General features: G+C 32.0%; 1 protein-coding gene across 4 annotated transcripts in view; it reads left to right on the forward strand.

The window, feature by feature from the left end:
- Positions 1-25,345, forward strand: part of HERC2 (HECT and RLD domain containing E3 ubiquitin protein ligase 2) — a 221,591-nt gene that overhangs the window by 108,079 nt on the left and 88,167 nt on the right. For all 4 annotated transcript variants that reach the window (XM_031959088.1, XM_031959089.1, XM_031959091.1 and 1 more), the window contains 15 exons: positions 62-260; positions 4,035-4,171; positions 5,008-5,181; positions 5,276-5,412; positions 5,528-5,679; positions 8,340-8,531; positions 9,352-9,539; positions 11,632-11,824; positions 13,340-13,522; positions 15,818-16,002; positions 19,358-19,505; positions 19,589-19,785; positions 20,027-20,257; positions 22,042-22,180; positions 24,166-24,309. In XM_031959088.1, the coding sequence (XP_031814948.1) occupies positions 62-260; positions 4,035-4,171; positions 5,008-5,181; positions 5,276-5,412; positions 5,528-5,679; positions 8,340-8,531; positions 9,352-9,539; positions 11,632-11,824; positions 13,340-13,522; positions 15,818-16,002; positions 19,358-19,505; positions 19,589-19,785; positions 20,027-20,257; positions 22,042-22,180; positions 24,166-24,309 (2,599 nt within the window). The remainder of the gene's footprint in view (positions 1-61; positions 261-4,034; positions 4,172-5,007; positions 5,182-5,275; positions 5,413-5,527; positions 5,680-8,339; positions 8,532-9,351; positions 9,540-11,631; positions 11,825-13,339; positions 13,523-15,817; positions 16,003-19,357; positions 19,506-19,588; positions 19,786-20,026; positions 20,258-22,041; positions 22,181-24,165; positions 24,310-25,345) is intronic.

The raw sequence follows: 25,345 nt of genomic DNA on the forward strand, positions 1-25,345 counted from the left end.
TTAAAAAAAAAATTGACTATCTCCTCTCTTCCCCGCCAATCTCTATGTGTTTGACTTATAGACACATCAGGAACAGGGACGTTCTTATAAGGAAGTGTGTGCTCCTGTTATTGAACGTTTGCGATTTCTTTTTAATGAATTGCGTCCTGCAGTCTGCAATGACCTCTCAATAATGTCCAAACTTAAACTTTTAAGCTCTTTGCCTCGTTGGAGAAGAATAGCTCAGAAGATGATACGAGAGAGAAGGAAATTAAAAAGAGGTAAGAAAATAAGGGAAGTGGGAAAATATTGTCAAACACTTTTTTTCTCCTTAATTATAAATAGTATTTTTTTTTGAGAGATAGGTGGGATCTTTCCTTGGTTATAGTTTTCAAATAACAAGTACTCATAAGTTATGTAAGTTGACAAATAGTCTAAAAGCCTTAATATGTTAATATTACATATGTTTATCTAGAAGTAAAAATAAATAAATAAAAATAAAGAAGTAAAAATCCTGCTTGCTTATCTAAGTTACTTAAAAAGCAAAAACCTTTAAATTTCTATTCTTGAGCTATATTTTAGAAATGACTTTTACTTTTTAGAAAGTAAATTAAATCTTAAGATTTTTAAATTTAACAAATTTTATTACAAATAATTTTTTTAAGTATGTGTGTACTGATAATAGACATTTAGTTCGAATTTATATATAATTAGAGTAAACCTTTTAGAATTTTTTTTATATCCAGTTAACAGCTGAATCATATTAATCTGCTTTTTTTTTTTTTAAACAAAAAGCATGTTAGTGAAATCTTTTAATAGTAGTTATATATAAAGTCTTTAGTTCTTGTATCTCTTCTAACTTCTAACTTATTTTGTACTAAAGTTACAAATCTTTGGAAGAATTTCCTATATATCCTTTTTTAATGTTGTAACCCATCCAATACTTAACCTAACTAGCATCTTCTCGTGTTATTTGGGACTCCCACACTGTTCTTAATGAATTATTACTTTTGGGATATTAGACAAGTCACTTCAACTTTCTGTGCCTTGATTTTCATCCTTCAAATGAGAAGATTGGATTAGATGACCATTTTACTTTTAAATTAGGATCCTAGGAGATCCTGTAGTCTAATAGGGCATAAACATGTATCCAAATAATTACAATACAAGATAGAGTATAATCGACATATAGGAGAGAGCACTTACAAATACAAAGAGCTAGAGATGCCTCATAGAAGAATGGTACCCTAGCTATGAAAATTTACCAAAGAAGAGGAGAATATGTATGTCAGACATGGAGGGATGACTTGCCTGAGACAGATATATAAGATGATTATGGTAAGAGAATCAAAGAATAGTTAGCAGTCCCATTTTGTTGGAACATAGTGTCTAAAGTAGGAAGTAACACAAATAAAAGTGAAGATATGTTAGAACAAGATTTAAGAAGATCTTTAATATGTTAAGATTTTCTATTTTCATTTTGATAGAAGGGGTTAACAGAATTTTTTTTTGATGAGACATGTCAAATAGATCCCATTAACAAATGAAGATGGACTAGAAAGGGGAGAGACTTGTATATCAGTAGTGTATATATGTGTGTGTGTGTGTGTGTGTGTGTGTGTGTGTGTATACACATATATGTAGAAATTTGTGTAAACACATACACACACATGCTGTCTTCCCTGAAAAAAAATATAAATTCCTTGAGTATAGAGATTGCTTTACTTTTGTCCACATATTCACAGTATCTCATCCAGTGCTTTGTGTATATAATAGTCAAATTTTAGGTGCTTGTGGGACAGCAAGATAAATATATCTAGTACTTCTCTCATTCCTTTGAATTAACTGAAAAATGACTTTTCCCTGATGACATTCTGGCACTTGCCTGATTACATTCCTAGCCAATCCAATTAAAGTTTTCTGTTTTTATCAAAACTTTTATCAAAGTTAATGGCAGTCTGTATTTTTGGCACTCATTATTTTACTATTGCCTTGTATGTATAACCTTTTTTAGTCTGAATTTTGAAATTCTAATATTGAATCATAATCCCCTGTACCTATATTTTTTCAATCTGTCATTCATTCTGAATTTGTTCCCTCTTAATGGTGATCTTCCAACTTTTCTGCCCTTATATTCTCCAGTTTATTTTCTCCCTCTCTTGTTTCACTTACTTTCCTGTCCTGTCTTAGCTACTTTAATTGTATGACTAGATAACATGAGGGGCTCCACTGAGTCTATCAATTATTAGTTGCCGAATATCATGGCATAGGAGATAGAACTTTGAATATGGTGTTAGAAAAATCTGTTTAAATCCAGCTTGAGACACTTGTCCACTTTGTGACCAAGGCAAATCATTAAATCTCAGTTTCAATTTCAGTTTCTGCAAAATGGAGGTAATAGCTCTTGCTTCACAGATTTGTAAGAGTCACATGAGATACAATCATTTGGGATGGAAAATGCTATCTACATGCAGAGACAGAACATCTTTTTGTTTGTTTCTCTTTGTGTTTTTCCTCCCTTTTGGTTGTTTTTCCTGCACAACATGACAGATATGGAAATATGTTTAAAAGAATTGCAAATATTTAAACTTATGTCATTTTGCTTGCTCTTTTGGGGAGGGAGGAGAAAAATTTAGAACACAAAATCTTAGAAAAATGAATGTTGAAAACTATCTTTACATGTATTTGGAAAAATGAAATACTATTGAAAAGAAACATTATATATATATATATATATATATAATTAAGATAATATGTGTTGACCTTTAAAATGTGACAAATATTTGATGCTGCTGTTACTGTTAATTTTTTTTTTTTTGCGTTAATTCTTGATGTTGGAAGGTTATTCCTACTCTGCTGAGTATTGAAAAAGAGTAATTATTAGACTGATTTCACTTATTGTAAAGTTTTGTTGCTTTTAACTATAGAAGATTGCTGTTTTATAGTTTGTGTTTAGATCTTTCATATTCTCTGTAGCTGTTCTTTCAAGACCTCTATTTATAGCAAATGATTTTTCTTTTATTAAGATTGATATTGGGCAGCTAGGTGATGCAGTAGATAAAGCACTAGCCCTGAAGTCAGGAGGATGAATTTAAATCTGGTCTCAGATTCTTAACACTTTTAGCTGTGTGACCCAGGCCAAGTGACTTAACCCCAATTGCCTCAGCAAAAACAAAACAAAACAAAACAAAAGGATTGATGCCATTTTTAATGTGTTCCCTTACCTACTGTGTCTCATTATTTTCATTTGAGTCAGTGGATTCCTGACTCCTTGCCAAGACTAAACCATTTATTTCTATCTTTGAGACTGTCATTTCCTTCCTCTTCTGGGATCATAACCCCTGAATCAGCCTGAATTTCAGTTTTTCTTTTTCACTGTCTCTTTCTCATCTGCTTATAAACATGTATAAATCTCCAGAATTCTGAAACAAATCACTTTAATTCAACCTTTCAGCCGTTGTCCATCTCTTCCTTTTTCATGGTGATACTTTTCACATTTACTATGACAAATAATGGTTTATGATAAGATTTTTTTCCTTCCTTGAAGGAACCTCAAGGTCTCCTCAGCTACCAATGCTGTCTCTTCCCTCAGATAACCATGTATATATTTATATATGTATATGTTGAGGATAGGGACTGTTTTGTTTTGTCTGTATTTCCAGTGCCTTGTATATTGTTTGGCACATTGTAGAATATTACTTAAATGTTTGCTGATTTATGTTACTTTAGGTTCTCTTAAATGTTTACCACATTCATTGTATTATAATAATAATAATAAATGTTTACCAAATTCATTGGAATTCAAATAAATTCATAGTCATATTTTTCTGACAACCAGCCTATTTTAAACCTTAGAACTATATTTCAAAGAAAGCTTGTGAAATAATTTTTCATTTTATTTTTCAAGTCTTTTGGTTGTACAAGTTAATTTTAACAAAATGTTATTGCCCTAGACTTAGATTTAAGTTTAAATATTTCTAAATTGAAACAGGGCTAATTGTAAATTATAATTAAATTATTCAGTGATAATGTAGTGGATTTTTTTTTTTTCATAGTACCCAAAAAGTCAGAACCTACTGATGTGGAAGAATCTAAGATTGGCAATGAAGAGGGTGACTTAGAAGAAGCCTGTATTCTTCCTCATAGTCCTGTATCTGTAGATAAAAGACCTGTTCCAGTTAAATCACCTAAGGTATGTTATGTAAAGATGTTATTTGACTTGGCAGTTAGCTGAAGAGAAAAGTAGAAACTTAAGAAGGGAAAGGACCAATTGATATTCTAATTTTGTTCTTAGATTGTCTTTGAAATTAATGTCATAATGCTTTGCATTAATTTGCAGTTAATAAAAAATGATTTAATTTGTTGAATGAAATTTAGTTTAGGGACATTACTGGTGTAATAAAATACCATATCAATATGTTTTTGTTATCATTAATCATCATCACCACCATTATTATTTTGTCCTCTTTTCTGATTGGTTTCCACCATTTCATTGCATATGATACAATGAGTAGTAATTCTTAGAAATTACTCTTAATTATTAATGTGTATTTGTACATTGATTCATTGATATTTTACAAATTGCAAATCACTTTGTTTATTATCTCATTTGATTTTTAATCAATTGTGAGGTAGATTTTATTGGTATTATCCTACTCTGGAGAACTTAAAAAGAAATCTTGGGAACTTTAAACTCAGTATAGGAATAAGAGTGTTTGCAGGAAAAGAAATGTTTTTTCTTATTAATTTCATTAAAAATCATTAATATCATAATATTTTGTATTTTATGAAAAAATTAATTGCTTTGCATATGTGAAAAGTCTTGAATATTATGGAAAATTGTTCATGATATCTATATTATATCTATATATATCTATATATATCTATCTATATATACTTGATTATATAGATTTTGATTTGACTTAATGTTACCTTTTTTTGAGAGTAAACTTGGTGAAGTGAAAATTTTAGAATAAAAATCATTAGTGACATTTAAAATAAATAGAAATTACTATTTGTATTTTTAAGGATAAATGGCAGCCACTTCTGAGTACAGTTACAGGTGTTCACAAATACAAATGGCTTAAACAGAATGTTCAAGGCCTTTATCCTCAGTCTGCACTGCTTAGCACAATTGTTGAATTTGCGCTTAAAGAAGAGCCAGTTGATGTGGAAAAGATGAGAAAGTGCTTACTCAAACAGGTAAAATTTGTTCTTGCTGTTTGTTTTGATTGCTATTTTGTTATTTGTTTGATAATTTATAGAATCTAAAAATTGCATACTTATACTTTTGCAGTTGGAGAGAGCAGAAGTTCGTTTGGAAGGAATAGACACGATTTTAAAATTGGCAAATAAAAATTTCTTGCTTTCGTCTGTGCAATATGCTATGTTCTGTGGATGGCAAAGACTTATCCCAGAAGGAACCAATATAGGGTAAAGTTCAAAATTGTTGTATTTATTCCTCAGGCAAATTATGATTATAAAGAAGAACGTATTTGTATTAATATTTAAATTAAATATTAAATAAAATAAAATTTTCTTTTAAAAGGGAACCACTTACAGATTGTTTAAAGGATGTTGATCTGATTCCACCATTTAATCGAATGCTACTAGAAGTAACTTTTGGAAAGTTGTATGGTTGGGCCATTCAGAATATTCGAAATGTTTTGTTGGATGCAAATGCCAGATTTAAAGAGCTAGGTAAGCTCTGATTTACTTTGCCAAGATAATTCTGCTTTTCAAAATAATTATCTTCACAATGATATAGAATTAAATTACAGCATTACACAGAAAATCCATAATACTAAAATATAATCAAAGTATTTTTAAAATAGACTCACAGATGAATGTTATGCATCTCAATTCTACACTATCACACAGATGACTTTTAAATACTTATATTAACTATTAACACAGCCCCAACCTAAGTTAAAAAAATCCATTCTAACCTAAAGCATGCCAAGACTTTATACAAGACTATCTAACAAGTGACTTAATTATTCATATTTTTGTATTTTTTTTGTATATTTGTATTAATTGTATTGAAAAATACTGGTGTAATAAAGTACCATATCAATATTTTTTTGTTATCATTATCATCATCATCACCATTGTGATGTAACTTTTGGAAAGTTGTATGGTTGGACCATACAGAATTAAGTAGGGTAAAATATATGAAACATAAATAATAATAATATACATTAATACGTGAAAAATTTCTACCTACTGTTCAAATACCATTTTATTGCCCTATATAACATATATAGAGTTCCCAAATCCCTTATTTCTTTCCAAGAACCTTGCTGATTTTTCCTCTTACACACTTGTCTTCATCCCAGTTATAGTTAGTACCAGTTTTGAAATTAAAGTTCTGAATTAAAGTTCTGAAATTAAAAAGATAGCATATATTCTTGCTATTTGACTAGTCATTTTTAAACTTATAAATACTATTTGTGTTTTGTTGATTTTGATGACTTTTGTAAACTGACCTGTTATCTTTTTTTTTTAGCTTTTTAATTCTAAGATTATAAATTAATTTTAAAAAGTCAACCTCGCATTTAAAGTATTTATAAAATTTCAGAAATCTCAGTCCTGTCATTCTCTTTCTGATATAAACTTTTTGAGAACACTATTTTATTTCTTATTTGTCTCTAATTTGCCTTTTCCAAGTTTTTACTTATTAAGGAAAATGTTGAATTGAATTACTGAGTAGTTGTTATAGTGAATGAAGGCATTGATTAAGGAAACTTCTGTTACATGGACATGAAAAAATGAATATTACATTGATCAATGGCTACCACTTATCCCAATGCAAATGTAGGTTTTTAAATAGCCATAAATTTTTGTAATAAAAAAAGAGAAAGATTAGATCATTTTGTTGTTAGAGTTGATTATATTTTACTTCTTTTCCTGTGCTGGTAAAATGTGGAAAAATGAACACATAGAAAACATTTTTATGAGACAACATTAACTAGAGAGTAATAGATGGTATGTAGTAGAAAGAAACTAGATTTGGAGTCAGGCAACTTAGATATATCATTCAATATTTCTCTGGGTTTGTGTAAGTTACTTAGTCTTACTCTTTTCCCCATCCTTTACAGTTCTAAATTATCATCCTGTTTTTCTCTGATTTATTTGCTAGTTTTAGATTTACAGGTTAATAAAATTATGTTTGCTTTTTTAACTAAGTCATTTGTTAGATAGTCTTGTATAAAATCTTGGCATTGGGGCTAGTAATGCTTTAGGTTAGAATGGATTTTTTAAACTTAGGCTGGGGATGTGTTAATAGTTAATATAAGTATTTAAAAGTCATCTATGTGATAGTGTAGAATTGAGATGCATAACCTTCATCTGTGAGTCTATTTTAAAAATACTTTGATTATATTTTAGTATTATGGATTTTCTCTATAATGCTGTTGCATATTATGTATTTGAAAAAAAATTCTGACAGGTGTCATAGGCTTCACAAATTGCCAAAAGAGATTTTTGACACAAAAAAAGTTAACTCCTGGTAAAAGGAAAAAGAATTATGGAGATCATCCAACTTTACCATGTAACAAAGTATATGTATCATATAGTCTTAGGTTCTTTAGATATTTCTTGTATTCTCTGTGAACTTTTTAAAGAGTGTTTTTACAGTCATTATTTGATGATAATGATAACTTTTTGGAGATCTTCCCTTTCTTTCCTTCCTTCTCTTCCTCCCTGTTTGGTATGACAATGGAATAAGAACAGAAGTTATAGTATTTAGTACAAATAACACTTAAAATCTGACAAAAGCCAGCCTCAAATGACAATATCACTTAACATAATTTAGGTGTATTTATTTTGGGTACTGATAGCTTTTGCCCAAGTATTGTGGTGGGGGGAAGTGACTCAGGATCCTGGTTTTCATATCTGTAACATTTAGTTGGAATATAGGACTTATGTCTTTTAAAATTCTAAAATACTCTTAGGCTTTTGTACATGTTTATTTAATACTTTTAGAGTTGGCATATCCCTACAATCCTAGATCTCATATTCCAAATATCAATTGGATCTGTCATGCTCCCATAATATTTATAACTTTGTGGAAAAAAGTAAATTATTTTTAGTTGCAATGTAAAAGGGATACTAAAAAAACAGGGACTAATTATAACTGGGGTGAAGACAAGTGGGTAAGAGGAAAAATCAGCAAGATTCTTGGAAAGAAATAAGGGGTTTGGGAACTTTTTGGTAACTCTATATATGTTATATAGGGCAGTAAAATGGTATTTGAACAGTAGGTAGAAATTGGTTTTTTTTCTCATATTAATGTATATTATTATTATTTATGTTTCATATATTTTACCCTACTTAACGATATTCTTATTCTTAACCAGGTATCCAGCCTGTTCCTCTGCAAACTATTACTAATGAGAATCCAGCAGGGCCAAGCCTTGGAACCATCCCACAAGCACGTTTTCTCCTGGTTATGCTCAACATGCTTACCCTTCAATATGGTGCAAACAACTTGAATCTTCTTTTGAACTCTGGCATGCTAGCATTGACTCAGACAACATTGCGATTAATAGGTAGGTAATTAGTCTTTTGGATTTTTTAGTGGTAGTTTTGGAAATATTTTTATATTGCAGCTTCTTGCATTTTATAGGCAACCTAATTTGCCATGGTTTATTTAGAAATTTAATGATTTTGTTTCTTATCCAGAATCCAAATCCTTGCAATACAGATAGATAAATGTACTTTATTATGAATGATAATACCCTTCGTTTCACTATTTTGAATTTTTTTGTTTTTCCTCCTTAAAATGAAAATTTATAGAAATTCCTCAGATATTTAAAAGAAATTATGATGATTAATTTTCAGAGGTGTTATATGAAGAAGGGAGTACTATTTTCATTCACCAGAGACAGAAGAGATATTCTTATTTCATATCATTTGGAATTTAGCTTTAGCTTTAAAGAGAAACTTTTAAATGAATATAAATATTATTATTAAAGTAGTTTGTTGAATTTTCTTCTTTGGAGATAGATAATAATAAGATGATGGTATATGTCTAGGAGATTTGGATTCTCTGCCCTTGATAGAAGGTAGGAGAAAATGAAAAATAAGGCTTTTATTCAATGTGGTTTCATAAAGAACAACATAATGGGTGATACTAATTAGTCTGCAAATTTTTTGGTTTGCTTTTTAAGGTGGATTGAATTGAAATGCTTTAAAATAATTTTTCATTTTAGTAATTTTTACAGTGGAAATAGATTTAATGGCTATATAAACGCAGGATAATTACTTAAAAAAAGAATTATTGTCTATTTTAAGAACTACTTAAAACAAGAATTTGGCAGGTGTTTTGGTCAATATTATCTAAATAATTGATTGTGATTATTTGGTCAGGTCCTAGTTCTGATAATATCGAGGAAGAAATGAATGCCTCTGCACGAGGAGCTTCAGCTACTGTTTTGGAAGAATCCAGAAAAGAAACCACTCCAGTACAACTTCCTGTTTCAGGGCCAGAACTGGCAGCAATGATGAAAATTGGTACCAGGGTCATGAGGGGAGTGGACTGGAAATGGGGAGATCAGGTATTAAATCTGATTGCATTAAGCATAAGTAAATGTACATTTTTTGGTGGTAATAAAAGAAATTCCTTTTCCTGTTTAATTTATATTATAAACGGATCAGAACATAACTTGTCCAGTTCTGTATGATGTTGATAGATGAGACAAACTGAAAGCATTTGTTAATAGTGATTAGAGGGTAAGTAATATCCAAGGAAGGAAGGGACAAATAAATAATATCAGGGACACACTGAAGTAGAGTTTGAAGCACTATGGCTTAACTGTAGAATTTCAGAAAACCAGTAGCAGCAACAGCTTCCTCTCCACTCTTATCTTATCTCCATATTTTAAAATATCAATACATTCTCTTCACAACAATATAGTGAATTTGATAGTACTTTTTTTCTGTTTTGCAAATGAGGAAATTGAGGCATTAAGAAGTCCATGGTTACACTATAATAATAAAGTTCAGGAGACCAGATTTGAACTAGGTCTCCAAACTCCACATTGTTTTTGTACTATTCTGTGAATATCCATTCATGGAAATGCCTTCTGTTATTGTCTGCCTGCATTTTTGTTTTCCTTCTCAGGTTATTTTTACCTTATTTCTAAATCCGATTTTTCTTGTGCAGCAAGATAACTGTATTAATATATATATATAGTATTTAACATATACTTTAACATATTTAACATGTATTGGTCTACCTGCCATCTAGGGGAGAGGGTGCGGGGGAAGGAGGGGAAAAGTTGGAACAGAAGGTTTTGCAAGAGTTACTGCTGAAAAATTACTCATGCATATTCTTGCATCCAAAAAGCAAACAAACAAACAAACAAACAAACAAATAAATAAATAAATAAGTAAATGAGTCTTTGTTGATTTAAAAAGAAAGGTACAGCTAAAAGTCAAGCTATTTCTTTCTGTATAAGGGCATCAATATTACAAATTTGGAGACAATTTTCATATTTTAACATTTTGAAAAGGATTCTTGGATCTATCTCAGATATGCAAACAGGGATACTAAGAGGTAATAATAATTTTAACTTCAGAAAGATAATTATGGGTGAATGTGAATAAGTAGTACTGTAAAAATTGCTTCATTCCTCAAAAAAGAAAAAGAGTGCAATTCTTAGACAGCAGATGAACCTTCCATTTCATAAGTGAATTCTTTGAAGAAGAGAGAGAGAGAAGGGAAAGGTTGTTTTAAAACATGGATTAACTACTAGAATTGCAGAGACAATGGAACAGAAAGGGGGGAGCCTTTTTTAATCCCTTTCTCTATTTTCTCTACCAGTGGCTTTCTTGGAATACTTACCCTGATAGGATTTTTAAGTTCCTTGCTTAGGTCCTTTGAATCCCCAATCTTTGTATGGATAAACTATTTGGATTTTAGGTAGTCAGATAGATATAGAAAACTCTGTTTAGAGATATGAGAAAGGCTTCTCCCTCAAATTTTCCCTATATTGGCTTTATGGAAAATTGTCTTTTGGGCTTGGGTGCAGGATGGATACCATATCCCACCTTGGAGAAATCACTTAACTTCTGATCCTGAGTTTGGGAAAACTTTTAAAGAATGGGAAAATTTTCTTAAATAATGGAAATAAATACTCTACTTGGCATATATATACGTATGCACATATATCTTAAATTAAATTTCTATTTTAAAAGTTTATAATTATTTTAAAGTCCCACAGTAAACTAAGATCTTATAATGATTACTTCCTTCTTATTCCTTTTAAATGTCTTTTTTTAGATATCTATCCATTTATATCCCAGGTATCTAAAATATAATAGTAGCTTATAATATAATATATATATATATAATATATATTATATATATATATATATATATATATATATATATATATAATAAATATAGTAGTTTATAATCTGAAAATTGAGATTGATTGATCGATTGATTTTTGGCTTTTCCTGGTTTCATTTTCTTTTTCTTGTCTCTGTTATACTAGATTAGATTTCTAAGCTTTTAATGATGTTGAATAAGAAAAATGGAAAAAAAGTTTATGTACTCCATTTAGTAGAGATATAGGAATAGAATAGAAAAATGTTAAGTGGTTACTTAGTGAAAGTGATTTAATTTTCTTCTTTCCTTCTCAGGATGGTCCACCTCCAGGTTTAGGTCGTGTGATTGGTGAATTGGGAGAGGATGGATGGATAAGGGTTCAGTGGGATACAGGCAGTACTAATTCATACCGAATGGGAAAGGAAGGAAAGTATGATCTTAAATTGGCTGAGCCTCCACCTGCAGCTCAGCCCTCAACAGAGGATTCGGACACTGAGGATGATTCTGGTTAGTAAAATAGTAGGAGATCAAATTAAAGATAACTTAAATTTTTTAAAAAATAACTTTTTTGCTTTCCTTACCTGAACTCCTTCCTATTTCTTCTCTTAGTGACACTAGTTGTTTCCTTAGTTTATTGGTGTCTTAACTTATTCTTGTATGTGAGTTTTGTCCCCGCAGCAATATTGTGAGGTCTGCCAACAGAGAGACCCCACATATCCTTACATACTCTACAGGGTCTGGTAAACATTAGTTGGTCAATAAATACAAATTTGCTGAATTAGAATAAGAAGAAAATAATTTTAAATGACATTTAGTTCCCTGAGATTACCTTTAACCAAGGAAATTTTTAAAAAAATTAAAACATATGCATCCATTTTCTTTAGAAAACATTTAATGCTTACTATTAAACTGGGACAGGATTCTTAAGTTGAGGTCCATAAATTTTATTTTAATATTTTGATAACTATTTCAGTATAATTAGTTTCCAAAATAATCTTCTGTATTTTGCTACATACATTAAAAAACCTTATTCTTAGAAGAAGCATATAGGCTTTACCAGAGTGCCAAAAGGATCCATGACTCAAAAACAGCTTAAGAACCTCTGTTTTTAACCTCTGTTAGAACTACTTACATTAAAAAAAAATTATTTTTTTTAAACCACATATGTAATATAAATACTACTTGTTGTCCTGGCCCTTTCTTTTCTATCATTTGCTTATTAGATTCTTAGGGAGGAGAACACAGTTGGCAGAGACTTATCTTTTGCTGACTACTCTAGGGATTTTATTACTGGCAGAATCCCCTATTTATCCATGAGATTTGGAAAAATGAAAAGTTGGTTCTTTTCATGAACAGACTGTAGGTGCATACTACACACATCGGAAGATAATTCATTAGTATACATTGAAATATTCTCTTGCCCAACCAGGTGACAGTTAAACGTCATTAGTTGTTTATTCTTCATTCTCATAAGAGAACCATGACATCAGAGAGGTGGTGGCATAACATGCAAGGGAATTGGATTCAAGGGAGGGCAGGCTGTGAAAAGTCACCTGTCTCTCCTTTGGAGCCATCTGGATACAGTCACCAGAAATAGATCAGGATGACTGGAGATGGCCCTGGATGCTGTGGAAGAGTTTGTTAAGCTAGGTCTCATTGGGATTGAGATAATGCCCAATCAGTGATTAAGGTTAGTAAGAAATGAGTTTTAGAATGGATTCTTTTACCTAGTTAAAAAAAAATCAGTTTGGGAGAGGAAAGACCCTCGGAGTTTCTGATTAAAACAGAAACAATTGCTACATACATTCACTTTGAACAATTCTATTTTCATTTCTGGTCCGCCACTTCTATGTGATCTAATTCTTCCTTCCCACCTCCAAAGATGCATTTCAAGTAATTTTTGGAATGTTTTGTTGTGAATTATATCCCTAATCATTTGTGTTGGAATAATTAGTGAGTTGCAGCTGTATACATATTTTAACTCTTGTTTCTTACTTATCTTTATTTTGGTTTCCATTATAGAAAGTGAACAAATGGAAAGAAACTTCCACCCTACTTCTATTATGCTTACAAGTACTGTTAATTTACTCCAAACTCTCTGTCTCTGTGCTGGAATTCATGCAGAAATCATGCAAAATGAAGCTACAAGAACTCTGTGTGGTCTACTTAGAATGTTAGTGGAAAGTGGAACAGTAGATAAAACATGTACGTCACAGGTCATGTGAATGGTAAAATAAACATGTTCTTGGGTGATAAACATTTTCCTTAATATGACTTTTTGGCCCTACGTTTTCAGTTGTAACATTCTGTGTTTTATCTTTTTCACATTTTAAGAGAACTGGTTCTTTAAACTTCAGAGTTTTATAAAGGCAGATATAAAGAAATATTTGCTAATTTTAACAGAGAAATATTTTAATGTGATTAGGAGACTTTAAATCATTACTGTTCTTTAATATCATTCTATATAGTCATTGACTATATTAATTATAATTTATAGTCTATAAGCATTTTGTCAAATGAAGTATGTGGCAGGCATTGTTCTAAGCACCAAGGATACAACTAAGGGCAAAAAGATACTCACTTCTCTCAAGTTGTTTACTGTCTTATCGGGGAATGCATACAAAAGGGAGCTGAGATGCAGAGTAAAAAGAGAGACCAGGAGGGAAGAGGCAAAATACCTGACTTGAAGGCATAATGGAGAAGTCCAAAGCAATATAGCCTGTTGGGAAAAGAAGAGACAGGGGATCTGGGGACCCTCTCCAGAAGGGTCTTGAAGGAATTTGCCAGCCTCTAATCAGTAACTATCAGGGGGTTCTGTTCGTTCTGTTCACTATACCACATGTTCAGGGATGGTATAGCAGGAATATAATCATGGAGGAAGAGTTCTTTATAATCTTGGGATAGATGAAAACAGAGAAATGGTAGTAAAAAAGATACATAAAATGTTGGAGGAAGGCACAGTATATCTTAGTGAGGAAGAAGCTTCAAGAGGCTCTGCCTTTGTCAAAGGAGAAGAGAATATATGTATTTTGATAAAGATAAAGCAGTTTCAGAAAACTATTGCTAGTGTTTCAGGAATCACTGAATATACTACACTTTGAAACTGTTGCTTGGGAGATGTAAATTATTCTTGAGGAATTCTTTAGGAAAAGAGGGTTGTAAAAGATGAGTCAAACAGGAGAGAGTAAGTAAGAAATAAGAAAGGGTAATTAGGAATATTTAATCTCATGAGCCTTGAAGTCTGAGCTGTGGTGATGGGTTACCAGAAATTACCAAAAGATGTTAGAGCATTTTAAAGAATAAAAAAACTGATTACCATTATATAATGATAGGCAGGCATTTAGTATAAGAAATAAGAGTGATCTTGGTAAAAAAAAAAGTTATAATAGTTCAGATGAATAAAGTTTGAATTTGAATGACAAGGCAAAGATAAAGTGGTAGAAATGACAAGTTTTTTTCTTTATTTAGTAAATAAGAGAGATATTGTTGAAAATCACTGTCTTTATCTTTTGGGGATAAATGGGGATAAAATGGTTGTGCTAACAAATTTGGAGAAAATAGATCGAAAGAATAATTCAGTTCATTGAGTTCTTAGTTCTTTTAGTATTTTTTGTTTTGTTTCTTATTTTCATTGGAAAGACATTGTCTGGGTGTGTAAAGAAGACTGAATATAAATGATCATAATTTAAGCTAAATTCATTTGGAGCTTTGCTGCCTGTAATTTTTTTTTCTTTTCTTTTTCTTTCTTTTTTTTTTTTTTTTTTTTTTTTTTTTTTGTGAGGCATTCGGGGTTAAGTGACTTGCCCTGAGTCGCATAGTTAGGACATATTGAAGTTGTCTGAGATCAAATTTGAACTTAGGTCTAACTGACTTTGAAGGTTGCTGCTCCATCAAGCTGCCCCCAGCCTATATAATTTTGGTCATACATCTTAACTCTTCAAAGCTCCAGCTTCTTCAAACTCTTTAAAATGAGAGGATTGGGACAGTTGTTTAATCAAGCCCATTTCTAGCTCTTAAATTCTATCATTTTTATGGTGTTCAGAGACATTAAGCTTAATGTCTGTTTTTAGGAATATTGTGATAATTAATCTCAGTTTATAGAAGTACACATGAAAATTATGTTATTCCAATTATTTAGAATATATAGTTGGTTTTGATTTAAGCATGTAGTGTAGTAAATAGAGTAAAGTTAGAGATAGAAGAGCAATATTCCATTTAGATATTAACAGAGTGACATAATTGCATATTCTTTTTACTGTTTAAGAAAAGCATAAGCAACTGCAATAACTAAAATAGCATCTTGTTTCAGTTATCAAATGAATTAAAATATTCAGAGTCAAATGACTTTTTAGATAATTTCAGATTAATGAGGCATTGCTGTTTTTTCATGTTCTTTATTACCTTTGGTTCTAAAAGAAAAAAGAGAACAAATAGCGCCTTATTTTAATTTGGCAGCCTGATGGGGGGGGAGAATACTGACATTTTTTTTCCCTCTTTCAGCTTCTTTACCAAATAAGATGGTTTATAAAGAGCAGCACAGAAGTTGGTGTACACTTGGATTTATTCGAAGTATAGCACTTATGCCTCAAATGTGTAGCACCCTTAGCACATCTCAGTGGATCACATTACTAATGAAAATTGTGGAAGGACACGAGTCATTTACAGCAGCTTCGCTTCAGAGACAGGTGATAACTTTTTTAATAAACATAGTTTCATTTTTCATTATTATGTTATCTATTTTTCATGTTTTGCCTCTGGTGATTATTGTGATAGCTTCATCATCATTTTCATCTATCGTGGAAATGATAGATTTTCATATCTATATAGGTATATCTGTATCCTCATAGAGTCATCAGTATGGCCTTTTTAAACATTTTTAAACTTTTTAAACATTTCCCTCTACAAATTTGTCGGTCCTGGAGCAGACCATCCCTTGGTTCTTTATCTCTTTCAATTACCAAGGACACTTCTTTACACAAAGCAACTGCTGAATAAACATTTTGATTGAGCATTTAGTGATTTAGAAAATATTTTTAAATCCCCACCACGTAGGCCACTCTGCATGATAGAGACAAAAATAAAGTAGCTCTTGCCATCAAGAAACTTATCATCTAATAGGGAGATACACCATGTACCTAGATAAATGAGTATTGACAATTAGGGAATCAGAAAAGAGTTCATTCACATAAGAGGTAGCACACAGACAAGAACTGGCTAGACCATAGAGTGCATCAAAGGGAGTTAGAAGAACATAATCTTGAAAGCTAGCTTTTCATTGAGATTGCAAAAGTCCTACCAAGCTGAAGAGTTTGCATTTAATTGGTGGAATATTTTATATTGTTTGTATTTATGAAGAAGCATTGTTTTATAGAAGCAGTCAAGAGTTATTAAAAATTTTTGAATGGGAAGTAAAATGGTTTGATCTACTTAATTTTGTAGCTTGTAAAATGCTGTTTTATGGGAGGGAGTAAAAGAAGGAATGCGAATTAAAGATTATATTATTGTAAGTTGTATTATAATACAATTAATTAATGAGCATTTGTTGGCAAAACCTCCCTCCCTTCTAGTAGAAGCTTATACTGACAAGGAGCCAACTTCTTTAAATCAAAATGTAAAAGAAATAGCGAGTTAGATGAAAGGTAACCTGAAGGTACCACGAGGTACCTTAACAATTGCTTCTTAAAGGAAACCATAGATTTTGATAGTTGGAACATTGCATTCAAGGGCATAATGACGACAGGTAGAGTGCCATTTGCAAGAAACAGCAGGTTTGTCTGGGTTAGAGTTTGTGAGAAGGAAAAGAATGTGGGCTTTTGGGGAAGGTAAAAGGGGACCAGATAGTGAGGAGCTTTAAATGCAAAATAAAGGACTTTATGTTTCATTCTGGAGATAGGGAGGAGGGAAATTGTAGAATTCATTTAGCAGGGAGATGGCATCATCACTTAGCAAAATCACTTTGGCAGCTGAGCAAGGAATGGAAAAAGAATTGTAGCAGGGAGATCAGTTAGAGGCTGTTTCATAGAACATATATGAGGTGATGAGAGCCTGAAGTGGGGTGGTATCTATTGGAGAGAATGGGGTGTGTGTATAATAGAGATGTAGAGAAAGAAATTTGGCAACTGATTGGATATATGAGTCTGAGCAAAAAAAAAGGAGTCAAGGGTCACATAAAAGTTGTGAATTTGGGTGACAAAAAAGGGTGGTGGTTGTCTCTGCAATAATAGGGAAATTTCAGAAGAAGGGAGCGTTTAGGAAGAAAGATATTGAGTCCAAACTAATTAAGGCCTTAACTAGGAACAATGATTATGTGAATGAACTGACTTGAGAGATGTGGAGGTAGAATTGTCAAGACTTGACAACTATGTGGGGGGATAAAGGAGAAGAAATAGTTAGAAAATGACTTAGATAGTGAATTTAGATGATTGGAAGAATGGCATGCATTCCAGAAAATAACCAATTTTGGAGTAACTAGATTTTGGGATAAAGATAATAAATTCCATTTTGAGCATATTAACTTTGAATTTCTTATGGGATGTCCTGTTAGAGATATTCAGCAGTCAGATGTATTATATACATTCAGTGTAGGTGAAAGATGAAAAATTCCAATTATTCATAAGTAATTTATGTTATATGTAAAGATTAAAAATGGATATATAGATTTAGGAATTATCTGACTAGTATCCTCTGATACTTGATACTTGAAAGCTTGGAGTCTGAATGAGATTAAAAGACAGCAAAAGAAGAGGATGTAAGACAGAACCTTGTAAGACCAACCATACTTTATCTCACAGAAAAGTCTAAGAAGGAGGAAGATCAGGAGAGAACAATATAGTGGAAGACAAGAGAGGACAGAATATCCAAGAATAGTGGGTGACCAACAATAACAGAAGCTGCAAAAAGTTATGTAGTGAGGATTAAGAAAAATTTATTGGATTACGCTGTGAAGAAACAGCACTTCTTACAGCAATGTTTAGCAGCACTTGAGAATAGCAAAAATAAAGGAAGATTCTATGTGAGTATACACTTTTGGGTGGGATGGGTCCTTACAACTGAGATTTGACCAAGGATGAATAGTATAGGTCAAGAAGTAAATGATTCCATGGCATGGAACGATAGGGGAAGAAGTTTAGGTATAGCAGTGGTGAAGGTTTGGAGCAAACCAGGTGTGAACACAATAGGGGTTTTAGTGAAGACAGAATGGATTTAGAAACAATGAGTCAAGGGGAAAGGAGTTTCAGAGTTTGACAATGTAAGTATCGTTCTGGGCACTTAAGAAGTCTACATTGTTTTTGAGTGAATGAAATAGAATGAAATAGAATGATGGCGTAAAGGTGAAGAGAGTTAAGGACCTTGAAGTAAAGGTCAAACTGTTTAAGAAATTTCAAAGAATATATATTGCAATCTCTAAATATAAGAGCTGGACTTGGGATACAGAGGCAGTCCATGAACAAGGTCGGAACTACTTGCAGAAAGAGGGAGATATACCTAGGCTAGTAGATGACAATAGCAAAAATAACACCTGAGGGATATAGATGCTTAGAGTAAACCTAAAGTGTAAGAAGTTCCGTGATGACGATTTTGATACGAACAAGTGTCCAGGAGACATTAAACACTATACTGAGAGAGGGTGGCCTGGGTTTAGTCATTTCTGGAAAAAAACAGATTTCTTTGGACCAGAAGATAGATGACCACATGTGGGGTGAAGGAGAATTTAATAAGAGCAGAGGATCTTAAAGTCATAGATATAGATCTAGAGGGGACCTTCTGACCCCCTCATTTTATACATGAAGAAACTGGTACAAAGGCATATTTTTTTCACATTGTTCAAGAGGAACAGTGCAACTGGAGGGTAGACTTGGAATGATTGGGCTTAGATAAGTAAGAATGAGAATGTATTGACAAATAACAGAAGGAAAGAATTGTTTCCAGGTAAGTTACAATCTTAGAAAGAGAAGAAGGAGATGATCGTAGGAAAAGAAAAAATGGTTGAGTATAATACATTGACTGGAAAATGATTGATCATAATTATGTTTTCATTAGATCTTAGCAGTACATTTACTACAAGCTGTACTTCCATCTTGGGACAAAACAGAAAGATCAAGAGATATGAAGTTTCTTGTGGAAAAACTTTTTGGCTTCTTGGGCAGTCTACTTAGTACATGCTCTTCAGACATACCTTTGCTCAGAGGTAGAGTGGTTTTTTACATTATTTGATTAATTAGATGAATTATAATTTCACTTTTAAGCTTTTACTCTATTTTTTTATTTCAGAATCAACTCTGAGAAGGAGGAAGTCCAGACCCCAGGCATCTTTGACTGCAACCCATAGTAGTACTTTGGCAGAGGAGATAGTGGCCCTGCTAAGGACTCTACATTCACTGAGCCAGTGGAATGGACTCATAAACAAGTACATCAACTCTCAGCTAAACTCCATCACCCACATCTTTGCAGGAAAACAGTCTGAAGGGGTAGTTTCCACGTTTTAAAATAAGCTCATTTTTTTCTTTCTAGACTACTTTTAATTAAAAAAAATTAACTTTTAAAATGTATTATTGACTCAGAGGCATTTTAATTTAATTGGATTAATTCTTGTATTTTAGAAAGCAATTTTTTTTTATTAAAGCCGCTTTATTGTGACTATTTTTCTAAAACATAGATAAAAATGTTGATTTTTCTGCTTATGGTTTATTTGTATTTGTTTCGTATTAGACTGTGTTAGAAGATTACTTTCCTGATTCTGAGAACCCTGAAGTTGATGGCCTAATGGCAGTGCTAGCTGTAATTGGTGGAATAGATAGTCGATTGAGGCTGGGTGGCCAAGTGGTACATGATGAATTTGGAGAAGGCACAGTGACACGCATCACTCCTAAAGGCAAAATCACAGTCCAGTTCTGTGATATGCGAATATGTAGAATTTGTCCATTGAGTCAGCTAAAACCGGTAGGTGTGCTTTTCTAGATTTTTCACTATTGCATATATAGAAAAATTACAGCACAAAAATATGGTCTAATGTTAGAAATTAGAATATAGGATCTCAGATATAGAAAGGGACCTCAAAGGCCATCCAGTCCCATCTATGTCTAATGAAAAATCTCTTTTCTCTGTAATGTACATGATGATAGTCTAGCTTTTAGCTAAAGACTTAGAGTGATGGGATGTTTTAATATTTGACTCAAATTTGTTCTATGTCTGAATAGCTTTAGTGTAGGAACTAAACTGGAATCTGTGTCTACCTTTGTAATTTCCACCCAGTGTTCCTAGTGCTATCTTTTGGGGTCAAACTGAATTTGTCTAATCTCACTGATACTTGGCAACACTTTAAATATTTGAAGACCTGTTTTTACTAAATCTTCTTTTGTCTTAAATGAGTCCAGATTCTTATGTGGTGATAAAATTGAGATTCTTGCTATCCTAGTTGTCCTTGTGGGGTCTTATTCTCACAATTTTGAAATATGACATGTAGAACTGAAGGCATTATTCCAGATTGTCTTGTGATTAGGGTAGATTACACCTTTGTTCCTACAGTATATAGTAAAATTCTCTTAAGGCAAATTAAAAACTTATTAACTTGTTTGGTATTTTTATATCGTGCTGAGTTTGTAGTCTGTTAAGACTGTCACTTCTTTTTGGATCTGACTGTTTAAACTATTTTGAATCCAGCTAATTGTATGTTCATCTATCCTAGAATTGTCAAATTTAGATCCTGCAGAGTTCTGGAATATAGCCCAAAGCAGATTAAAATATTATTGGAAAATGTTTTAGCAAAACAAAAATAAAAACATAAATAATGTAACTTTTTAGTTTTTAAGTCAATATACAGCCAACAGATATCCTTTCCTTTTCGAGTTTTATATTACTGATCTAGCCTGTCACTTTTTAGCTTAAATACAAGAATCATATTAAAGATTGAATTTCATCAAAACTTGGATAAAATCTAGGTAAATTTTATCTTCAATATTTTCCTGTTCTGCTGGTTTTAACAGGATTAAAACCTCTGTCTAGAAAGGAAAATGAGGTTAATCATGATTTAGTTTTAATAAAACTATTTGTGTGTGTGTGTGTGTGTGTGTGTGTGTGTGTGTGTGTGTGACCTGCTTCCTTTAAGGAATATTAGATCTCTATATTAGACTAATACAGAATTCTTCCCCAATGCAAGAATTGAAGCCTAGTTTACTGATTTAAAACTAGCAGATTTTACTCAAGTTATAATTTTAGTTCTACTATTAACTTTAACTTTCCAGCTTTAATTTTCTTGCAGGATAAAATACAGTGTTTTTGTATATTCAGAAATTAAAAACACAGTTTAAATGCATTTTAAAAAATAATATTAAAATAGCATAACATAGCATAATATGCTATAATATAAATTAAACTTGAGGTTTCATTAAATTATTAAATTTAATGATTAAATTAATTAGTCAACAAATTAAAGTTGATTTGTTCTCATATTAGTCATCCTTAGTTAAGGTCTGGGACAGAGCATAAGACAGTGAGAAAGGTACTGATTTTGGAGTTAATAGACCAAGGTTCAATGCAAGTCACAATATCTCTAGAATAGGATGGCCTTCAGAGTTTTTTTCTGTTCTGTGTTTATGATCCTAAATAAGATTTAAAGGGCCATCAATAAAATACAAATGTGAATGAAGATTTTTAAATGATGGATATATTGTACTCTTTATTTTAAAACATTTCACTATTTTGAAGATTATTATCTTTATTTTCAGCTTCCAGTTATGGCATTTAATGTGAACAACTTACCATTCACGGAATCTATGCTCTCTGTCTGGGCTCAATTGGTCAACTTGGCAGGGAGCAAATTAGAAAAACACAGAATTAAGAAATCTACTAATCAAGCCCTCACAGGTTAGTATATTTTCTCTTTAATTCAAAAGATCAAAACAGATGTTGATTGAACAGCTTTAGTTGGGAATACTCTGTCAGTGTAAGCTAATTCAAGGAAAGGGTGATATGCATGAGAGAGGAATTTGGAAGTAAAGATAAACTTCCTCCTTCCCCTTTTCTCCCTCTCCAAACTAGATCTTTTCATTATGACCATTAACCTTTACTGGCTAATTATTTGACTCATGATTGTGATTTGGGATAATGCATTTTTATGAATTAGACAGATTAGATTTATTAGAATAAATCATATTATGATGTGCTTTAGACTAAGAGTTGCACATAATCTTTGCTCAGAGTAGCAAAGGGCAAACAATTTTGTTTGGCTTTAACATTTGTAGTTAAAAACTTGAACTACTATTTATGTTATTCGGGGTTCAAAAGGCACATTCTTCTTTGTATCTCTTTCCCTACCTCTTAAAAAAAAGATGTTGGGCAGAAATCCCTATACAACTGGATTTTTAATGATGGGCTCTCAATTGCTTTATCTTTAGGCTTCTGAATCAAATTGGAAAAGAGCTCTTGAATCCTAAATTAGAAACAAATCCATACCTGGGTGGGTGGATGTTAAGGGGGAGGTAAAATGAGTCAAACATATTTTTAGCTTTCAGAAATCCCTGTCCGTAGAATTAAATGAATTGCAGAATGGGATAAACTTACATCAGAACAAAATATGAAGGGAACTTAGTGAACTTGGTACTGGGAAGACCTGAGTGGAGATCCTACCTCAGACCCTTGTATGACTCTTGGCAAGTTAGTGAATTCTGTTTACTTTGGTGTCCTTTTAAAAATGAATATGCTGGACTCGACAGTTGTTTAGCTCTAAATTGATGCTCTTATAATTAGATTCTGCAGGAGAATTTTTCCAGTATTGAATCTAAATTGAACATAGATCTTTTATTAAAGATGGGTTTTACTTAAAATAAAATCTGGAATAATCAAATAGGCATAGTTTGATGAATTAAAGTAATGGAATTACATACAGATGTGAGTAGGCAATTAATAGGGTACCATACTTTCATTTTATCTTTTAGAAGATTTTTTTTAAATATACTTAGTGAAAAATGATTCAAAGAGCTTGCTTTGTATAAAATTTTTTTATACTAAATAGAAAAAAAAATTCTCAATTATAATTGAGGAACATAGAGCTTTTCTGTAAAAATAATCAGATTAGGACTTTATTCTGTGATAGGATGATTCTTATTTGCTTTACAAAGAACATAGCTGACTTAGAGAATCATTTTCTGTTGTAGCAGGCACAAAGAGAAAAAAAAATGCTTTGGTATGGATTTTCTGGGCATAGAAATATATCCTAAACTAGAAGCTTTTGCACATCAATATGAGAAGAGCCATGGAGTCATAATGCTGACTAACAATTGTCTGTTGGCCTATAAACGTAACTCTTTATCCACTTAATTTTTGGATTTCACTTTCTTCTGAAGACTTATCCAAAAATGCCTGGGTCTTTTGGCAGAATGCAAAGTTTCTCTACTGAGGTATTGGGAGAGGGTAGCAAGATATCTTGATTTGATCACTTGGCAGTGGTGCCAGGTTTCTTTAGATTTTTGGAGTGCTCCTAGGATTATCTGAAAGGGCCCTTAGAGGCTTTCTTGCCTCTCATTTTGCATATGAGGAAACTGTCCCAGGGAGATCGGAGTAACCTCCTCTAAGATAACGGTAGAGAGAGGCTGAGACCAAGGCAGATTCTGAGGGGACTTGTTACTAAAGAACCCTTGCACTTTCCTCCTATATGGTAGATACATGTCTCTACTTGGGGGAGTGTTAGACTTTTGTATTTTGCATATTTTTTTTCAGTATTGTAAATGGAGAGGTCAAATTAAATTTGTGTTTATAAGGTTACTGGAATGCTCTTCTCCCAAATGTGTAATCATTTGTGAAGTTTTTAATGTAATATCTCATACTTTGATCATGATTCTTCTTTTCTATAGGACAAGTAGACTTGGATTTGCTAAGATGCCAACAGTTGAAATTATACATATTGAAAGCAGGTCGAGCATTGCTTTCCCATCAGGATAAACTGAGGCAGATCTTATCTCAACCAGCTTTACAAGAGAATGGAGTTCTCTCTACAGGTATCTTATTTTCAGATCTTTTCTGAAAATTTAATATGCATCTTTTTCTCACAGCTTTTTTTATTTCATGAAGATTAGCCAGAGAAACTTTTTCTTTTTAATAAATTGAGAATGATAGATTTGGATCTAAAGCAGAGGCAAAAAGTCATTGATTGTTTACTTTTAGTGGGTGCTATGTGCTAGATATTGTGCTAAGTGCTGATAATAGTGTAAACCACCTAAGGTTCTCTTCCTGTTAAAGTACTGAGAGATATTTCCTGTTAAGAACTTTAAAATTTCATTCAAGCTTTATTTATTAATAATAATGGCATTGTGCCAGATAACGTAAAGGAAACAAAGATGTAAGTCAATCTTTTAAGAATTTTCTGTTTAGATGGGTAAGACTTGCTTAAAGTTGAAAGAAGGTCCAACTATTGTATTTTACAAATGAGGAAATGAAGATTTAAAGAGGTTTAAATGATGACTCTTTCAACGTCACACATCATTGAGTGACAAAACTGAGATTTGAATCCAAATCTCTAGTTATTCCTCTACTATATTACCTATTTCATATTGCAAGCAATTAAATGACATAAGAATTGTCACTAGAAAGATGTGAGCAATAATAGATGAAACCTATATAGTACTTTAAATTTTGCAAAGCACTTTACATATATTTTTATTTGAAATATGAAATTTTAGCTGAGATGTAAATAATTTCTAACTGGTAGAGAGCTTAGAAATTTTCATGATACAATTAAGTTTTGAGCTGGCCCTTTAGGAATAGTTGTCATTTCAACAGAAAGTAGAGGAAAGGACATGATAGAGGTAGAAAGATATGGAATCAGAAAAGTATATGACAAGTTTAGGAAATGAGGTAATTTAGATTGGTTGTAGCTAATAAATGTGCAGGGAAATAAGTGATGAGGTGGGGACTTAGGATCATAAAATAACTTTAAATGCCAAGCTAAGAAGTATTTGATATGGCCAGTTGAAGACTTTGTTTGGGAATCACATGATTGGCCTGTCTTTGGGAAAATTATTTTGACAGGGCTTT

Source organism: Sarcophilus harrisii, chromosome 3, assembly GCF_902635505.1.
Source record: "Sarcophilus harrisii chromosome 3, mSarHar1.11, whole genome shotgun sequence".
Classification (NCBI taxonomy): domain Eukaryota; kingdom Metazoa; phylum Chordata; class Mammalia; order Dasyuromorphia; family Dasyuridae; genus Sarcophilus; species Sarcophilus harrisii.